General features: G+C 40.7%; 1 protein-coding gene across 1 annotated transcript; it reads left to right on the top strand.

The window, feature by feature from the left end:
- The first annotated feature begins 5,135 nt into the window (after positions 1 to 5,135).
- On the top strand, positions 5,136 to 7,671 carry sox1b (SRY-box transcription factor 1b). The gene has a single exon (XM_058622210.1). The coding sequence runs from the start codon at positions 5,945 to 5,947 to the stop codon at positions 6,995 to 6,997; it is 1,053 nt and encodes a 350-aa protein (XP_058478193.1). The 5' UTR covers positions 5,136 to 5,944; the 3' UTR covers positions 6,998 to 7,671.
- Positions 7,672 to 7,941: the final 270 nt, after the last annotated feature.

Here is a 7,941-nt window from a genome sequence, read left to right as displayed (position 1 = left end):
GGATTTAAGATTTATTAAGGCATTGGCATTTAGCACTGGATATGCCCTTTAAATGCTTGTTTATTAGAGAGATGCAGGCCTATGTATGATTTCTGACTAGCAGTTTTTTTATTTAATTCAATTCAGTTTTATTTGTATAGTGCCAAATCATAACATACATTATCTCAAGGCATTGTACGTAGACACTATCAAGGAGAGCAGAGAAACCCAACAATTCACACAAAGAGCAAACACTAGGCATCAGTGGAGACATAAAACTCCCTTTTAACAGGAAGAAATCACTGACAGAACCGAGCAAAGATGTGCATCTGCCTCGACCGGTTGGGGTGAAAGGAAAAATGGGGGACAGAGGAGAGGTGGGGGACAGAAAGGACAACAACTCTATCAAGTTGTTAGTTAATACAGGACATTAAAAAATACTGTCAATCAAAATACTGATATTGACTTTATATTATCTATAGCATATTAATAATGGTGATGATATGTATGATAGTAGCCTCGAAATTGGATCTGGATCCTGCAACCTGCAAGATGAGGACACAGAGAGTGAGGGGGGGGGGAGGAGAGACACAAACTTGGGAGAGAAAGATAAAGTCATATGATATCACATACCATACCTGAGTGTGAGAGAGTGAATGTGTGTGCACCACAGGAAAATCCCCCAGCAGTCTAGGTCTAAAGCAGCATAACTAAGAGATGGTCCAGGTTTCCCTGAACCAGCTCTAACTATAAGCTTTATCAAAAAGGAAAGTTTTAAGTCTAACTTTAAATACAGAGAGAGGCTCCGCCTCCCGAACTGTCATTGGAAGCTGGTTCCACAGGAGAGGAGCCTGGTAACTGAAGGCTCTGCCTCTCATTCTGCTCTTACAGACTCTGGGAACCACAAGTAAACCTGTATTTTTGGACCTAATTGGTCTGTTAGGGTGATAGGGTAAGACTAGGTCTTTCAGGTATGAAGGGGCCCGACCATTAAGTGCTTTGTACGTGAGGAGGAGGATTTTAAATTGAATTCTAAACTGTACGTGGAGCCAGTGTAGAGAAGCTAACACTGGAGTTATATGGTCTCTCTTTCTCGTTCCTGTCAGAACTCGTGCTGCAGCATTTTGAATTAACAAAATCTACATCTGTCCAGAGCGAACTAGTGCCAAATTAAAACACTGATCATGAAAAGTAGGGGGTGTGACTCACACAGGAACGCCCCCTGAAAAAATGGGATTCTAAGATGACCACATAGGACCATAATGACCACTGGTTGTGTGTGCAAAATAGCATGTCAAGCATTGTAATCCATGGTATTGCTAACAATGACTAGCCCGAGAAACCTTTTTGTTTTTTTTAAATTTTACTTCACAACTGGAACGCCGTCACTCACAGTTCTGAGTTCCGATGTAAATGGAACATAGAGAAGAGCTGAAGAGCAGCTGTCTTTTGATTTGGCTGTTGCTTCCCTGGGCAAAAGTCATTAGACAACATTACTACATAGCCATTGCTCCTAGAAAACTACAACAAGCATGTTTGTTGACTCATTGGTGTGATTGGTTGTAGGTCTATCCAATTGTGTACTGAGACATTTTCATCTACTGTCTGTTGGCCACGCTCCTTCAATACTGTGTCTGAAATGATATTCAGTTTGGTTTTACATGTCATTTACCAGACGCTTTTTTTTATTTTAAATTAGACAAATATTCTTGAATTGATCAAAAAATCTTGATTTAAGAAAAATAATCTGCCAATCGGCTAAACCAATTTTGTTTGCCTGGAAAAATAAAAACTAGCTTTCTAGCCAGAGTCTACGGATGGGTGTCTCTTGCTGTACAGCCCTGCAAGGCAAATGGTGTTTGTGATGTTGGGCTATATAACTAAAGTTAACTTGACTTAACCTGACTTGTGAATCTAGCCACTTTCAGATTTATTAGTCTAAAAAAAAATGTGAATGTTTATTTGATTTTTGAAACTCATCACACTTCCATAATCTGTAAATAACTCAAAATGGCCCTCTGGAGACTTGTTGCTGGTTTTTCCATTACTGGGCACAAATGAAGACACTCTAAAGTAAACAGTCCCTGCGAGTTTCACTTGCCAGGCATTGTTGTGGTGGCACTGCTCAAATAAATGAGGGAAACATGGGCGGAAGTTACCTGGCCAAAGAAGACGGAGTTCACAGTGGGATAATGTTGGAGAAAGCTGCGTTAAGAGATGCCCCATCCACATTCAATACATAGACTTAATGCATGTTGCTCTCTCTCTCATGTTGTGGATAGATAAATCCTGCACTTTCAACGTTTCACGGAAGTTTTGTTTTCTTCAGTTAGACAGATACTGTGACGTATTGCTATATGATTGTCTTGCAAAATATTGATTATCACAGAATCGGTTTATCTTGATATTATTGGTATTGTGGACAATGTCACATATATTGTATTGTGAGGTATGGTGTGATTCCCACCCCATGACTGTGTCAGCTGTCTTGTTGTCCATCTGAAATGAATATGTACAGTTCTGTCTGCTTCAATATATTTTTTATACGCCACAGGTGTTCGTCTTTTTTTTATCTGTTGGAAATCCTGCAAATATTTTTTTGGGTACCCAAAAAATTTATCGTGAACCTTCTGGGAATCACCGCTTTTTAGGATTTCCCTAAAAAATATCCCTCTAGAAAGTGTGACTCTCTTTATAACCTTAAAAAGTGACAAACAATTTTGTTACTACTGTTTGCCATGAAATCAATAGATAAGCAGACATTAAATAAAAAAAAATGATGACAAGATATGATTATATGGTCAATATGCAATATGAAACCTTTCTGTCAATTCTTTCGTTTGATTTCCGCCTGTTCGTCCCTGAGCTGGATGCAGAGGCACAGTCACAGTGTATGCTAAACAAATCATACAAGCCACCAAACAGCATTACAGCAGACTGGTATACGGGCGTGTGAGGGAAATCCAGCCATGCCAGCAGGCTTGTGGTTGAACAGCTCATTGAAAGGTGGGCAGCACCTGACAGATGGCACTTTTAGGGGCTTAATCCCAGAGAGCTGAAAAGATCCTCCACATAAACGAAAAGCCAGTCAGACAGGAGGAGAGACAACATATTACACACCTATTACATTAAAATCCCTATTGAAGCATCTTTTAGCTCAGTGTTTCTCAAACTTTCTAGATGGGGACCCGCTTTTCAAAGATGGCAAAAAATCGTGACCCAAATCACAATATATAAATCATAACAAGAGCAAATTAGTGTATAATGTAGTGACAAAAGTGAAATTCACTTTGATGGTCAAACATTGGCTCAAAATAAATCAGAGCTGTACTCATTTTCGCTAAACTTATGTAATAATTTTTGTATAGTGTATATGTATTGTGTTGCATTGTCATTTGCAATTTTTATAATGTACTATTGTACACAGTTGCAAATTAGCAATTGCTATAAACTCAACATCAGCTTCATGCTCCATCTTGGAACTATGTTAAACTGCATTGTCCCTATTAAATAAATACATAAATACACTTACAACTAATATAATTGAATTAGATTTTCAAGATGTATTTAGTAAATGAATTACAACTTAATTCTATTTAAAACATAAGCACATTAAGCATTGGTTCCCAGTCTTTGAGGACCACTGTTTTAGCTGACAACTTGCAACTATTTACTTATTTTGAACCTTTTGAACCAACAACACCAAACATTCATGGTTTCACACAGATTCTGTCTGTGTTTGTTTTTACTCACATAAAGTTAATTTGAATAAATGCCACATAATTATGATAGGTATTTATTTCACTATTTACTCACAAACAAAAAGATGAAGCAAGACAACAAGTTGCAGATCAATCAGTAATGAAATGAAGCCATAGCTAAATTAATTATGGTGAATTATTTTTAACATTAGCAACAAAATTGTCATTTTGATAATGCAGCACAAAATAGAGGAACCAACATCATCTCATCTAAAAAGGGTACAAATGCTCGTAACTTGGCTCGTAACCTTTTTGAAAGACAATTTTGTACCTTATCAAAATATACCAGTTTAGTTGCCTAAAAATCAGTGGCGGCTTGGCCATAGAGGGCGCCGGGGCACCACCCAACCAGTCTTACACAAAGAAGAAGAAGATATGAATCATCTAAAATAATCAAAAGATACATCCCCAAGCACAGTATTGTACTTGTGAGGGAACATTCTCCAACTGTGTGCCACAGGCAGAGAAATGTTCTTGTACGTCTATTTTTTAATGTGTGTACATGTGACCATACAGTCATTTTTGTAGTGAAAGCCTTCTTTATACAGATAAAACATATACAGATACTGTATTTCAGGTGAATTGTCCTTGATCCTTCTCATATAAGGTGCTTGGAGGTAACAGCAGCCGGGCCTGCAGCTGCTGTACAGAGGCAGCATTACACTGAAGCTGTGCTCTTTTAAAACCTATAATATTCCTGACATTTATTATAAGATTACTGTAGTTCTTGCATGAGGGTTAAATCTCCCCGGGTTTTTTTGTCTTGTTTTTTTGGTTTTTTTTTTCTTGTCCCCACCACACAGAGCAGAGTTGGGGAAATGAACAAAAGGGGCGCTTTGAATGGCACGTGCTCTGGGCGTCAGTCATCTGTTACCTAGCAACGGGCACAACAGAGAAGCACCTGTGGCTCGGAATAAAAAGCTATGCAGCCCTTTAGTCTGACCAAAAAGCAGGGACAAATGGAAAATATAGGATGTGATGGGCTATATGGCCCATAATATATACCTATTATTTATATATATATATATATATATGTATATACAGTATACTGTATGGTAAACTAAAGAAACTGCATTGCTGCTTTACTTCACTTAATACCACAGTAAAATTCACCGTGTTAAAGTAACACTAAAAGAGTCACACCCTGGACTACCGTTAAATTGAACTCTCCAGCTACAGCCCCAGAGACTGTCTGCAGACATGTGGCATGATGGAAGTGATGTAGATAGCCACGGGAACCTTGAGAGCAGCACCCCTGGTGTGAAAGTAGACAAACTTTTTATTATTATTATTTTTATTAATTATGTATATATATATTAAAATATATGTTGCACTGATGATGTCAAACAGGAATGACACAACTTCATCCAGCTGCTCGTCATCATCAAAACAAACCAGGGCCTTCTGCTTCTTCTGCTACAATGATGGAATGACCAGTGATGATTCCTTAAAAACAAATTGCATTGCTTGAGGGTGGTGATGGTTCAAGTTCCTCCTTTATCTGATCTGTGAGATGAGCTCAGAACACTGAAGTTGGCACTTTTGTATTATGCGTTTCTGGAACAGGGCTGGTTAGAGGAAAAACAAATTCCAGTAAAATATAGATTTGAGGAAGTTTTAAATGTAAATGTTTAAATACCAAGCACTTTTTTGTCATATTATCCCGTTTTATGTTTTTGCTGTGCAGCACTTTGTGATTTGTATCTGTGAAAAGTGCTATAGAAATAATACATAAAGACACACACTCACACACAAACTTGTTTGTATGTCCTAGTGAGGACACAAGGTCATAAGCACACACACACACACACACACACACGCAGATGACAGAGGGAGTCATGTTTTTTTTTTGTTCTCGCGCTCCGACGTCACCAGAACCTCGAGCCTCTGCACGCGAATCACGTCTCTACTCGAGCCTCTCCATTGGACGTCCCTCGCTCATAGCTGCTGTCAGAGCGCGCGGCCCGGGCACGCTCCGGTAACTTTTCCCAGTCCAGCTTCAACCAAAGTCAAATAACAACTTTATTTTCTTCTCAGCGCTGGATGACGGAGGGGGGGAATAAGTAGAAGAGTTACCTGAGAGTGAATTTTCACCCGGAGACCAAAGCAGCTCCCCCCCACCCAGCTCCTTCTTCTCTTTATCTCTCGGTGGTTTCAGTCTGAATGTGTTTGACTGAAAAGTTCAGTCCTTAAAGACCAGCTGAATGTACAGCATCATGATGGAAACGGACTTGCATTCCTCCATGGTCCCCCAGACCAACGCGTCCAACCCGGGGGGACAAGGCGGTGGAGGAGGAGGAGGCGGCCCTGGGGGTAAAGTCCCTCAGGAGAGAATCAAAAGACCCATGAACGCTTTCATGGTGTGGTCCCGGGGCCAGCGGAGGAAAATGGCACAGGAGAACCCGAAAATGCACAACTCAGAGATCAGCAAGCGGTTGGGCGCTGAGTGGAAGATGATGACCGAGACGGAGAAGAGACCGTTTATCGACGAGGCGAAGCGGCTCCGGGCCATGCACATGAAAGAACACCCGGACTACAAGTACCGGCCGCGGAGGAAGACTAAGACGCTGCTGAAGAAGGACAAGTACTCTCTCGCTAGCGGGCTCCTCGGTTCCTCTGCGGGCGTAGGGATGGGCGGCAGACAGAGTCCCGGCGGGGGGCACGCAGGGGCGAATGCGGGCTACGCCGCGCATGTGAACGGCTGGGCGAACGGCACATACTCCGGACAAGTGGCAGCTGCAGCTGCGGCCGCGCACGCCATGATGCAGGAGGCGCAGCTGGCGTACACGCAACACCCGGGCACCGGGGCTCACCCGCACCATCACCCGCATCACCACCATCACGCACACAACCCGCAGCATATGCACAGGTACGACATGAGCGCTTTGTCTTACAGTCCCATCTCGAACTCTCAGAGCTACATGAGCGCGTCACCGCCAGGCTACGGTGGCATCACGGGCTACACTCACCAGCACCAGAGCTCCGGTGTGTCCCCGGTGTCCGGTGCCATCAGTGGCACCTTGGGCTCTCTGGTGAAATCGGAGCCGAGCCTAAGCCCGCCGGTGTCCGCCGCACGCGCACCTCAGCCGTGCCACACCGGGGACCTTCGGGACATGATCAGCATGTATCTACCCACCGGCGAGGCTGTGGCTGGGGACTCCTCCGTTCAGAGCCGACTCCACGTGCTCCACCCGCAGCACTACCAGAGCAGCGGCTCCACTCCGGTAAACGGGACGGTTCCTCTGACTCATATTTAATTCTCCCTGCACCATGGAGTCACTACCAAATATAAAAAGTATGGGTTCAGGCTGCCGAAGAACTGTACATTATTGGGCCATAAAAATGCAATGACTTTGAACAAACAGTTTTTTATTATTATTATTTATTATTATTATTATTATTATTATTATCATCATTATTATATTGTTATTGTTTTTATTCTCATTCAGTGATGAATTTCTCTTGCTCTCGGGAGAAGATTATTATTAAATGATCATCTGTGAAGGCTGGTGCAGTTTGAAGTGGATTTTTTTGTTGTTGTTTTTTTCTGTGGAGTTAAAAGCATCAGCCGTGTGTTTGTCACTCATGTAGATTCTTGGCATTCATTTTAATTTTTTCTTAATCGATTTCCACTTTTCATGCTTGTAAACACGTGAGTCAGTCGTTTTTATTGTTGTAAATTCTTGTAAATTGTGAATAAAATAGGGTCAATACTGAAAATGCTTTTTTATGAAAGGTATTAATAACAATTGACAAAATATGCTAAGTTCCGTTGCTTTTCGGATTGAAGTCCAAAAAATTAAAGAAAATGAATAATTCCCTGAGCTAAATATTTTTTCATAATTTCATCACAGAGAAAGTTAATATTGTTGCTATTTATTTATTCAGGTTCACCCTCATAATCATCTTTTATTTACTTTTATTCTACTGGTTTAAAATGCCGTCAAGCCTTTTGTGTCCTTATTAATTTAATTAATTTAATTAAATCCCGAAAACAAACATTACTGACAGACATTTTGTCTCCCTTCAGTAATATCCCTGATGAGAGGATGCTATTTTAAAATGTCTCTTTGATATTATTTATCTTGTAATTTGTAAGTCACATTTTTTTTGTTCTTTAACAAATATAAAATGTTGTTAAAGCTTTAAATAACCTTACATTTTAAGCTGATATAAGAAAAATCACATGTGTTTTTGATAA

Source organism: Solea solea, chromosome 2 (assembly GCF_958295425.1).
Source record: "Solea solea chromosome 2, fSolSol10.1, whole genome shotgun sequence".
In the NCBI taxonomy this organism is placed as follows: Eukaryota; Metazoa; Chordata; class Actinopteri; order Pleuronectiformes; family Soleidae; genus Solea; species Solea solea.
This window is presented reverse-complemented; position numbering and strand designations above follow the sequence as displayed.

Bases quoted from the DNA above. Each gene is read 5' to 3' on its own strand.
- sox1b (XM_058622210.1), top strand. From the start codon at position 5,945: ATGTACAGCATCATGATGGAAACGGACTTGCATTCCTCCATGGTCCCC.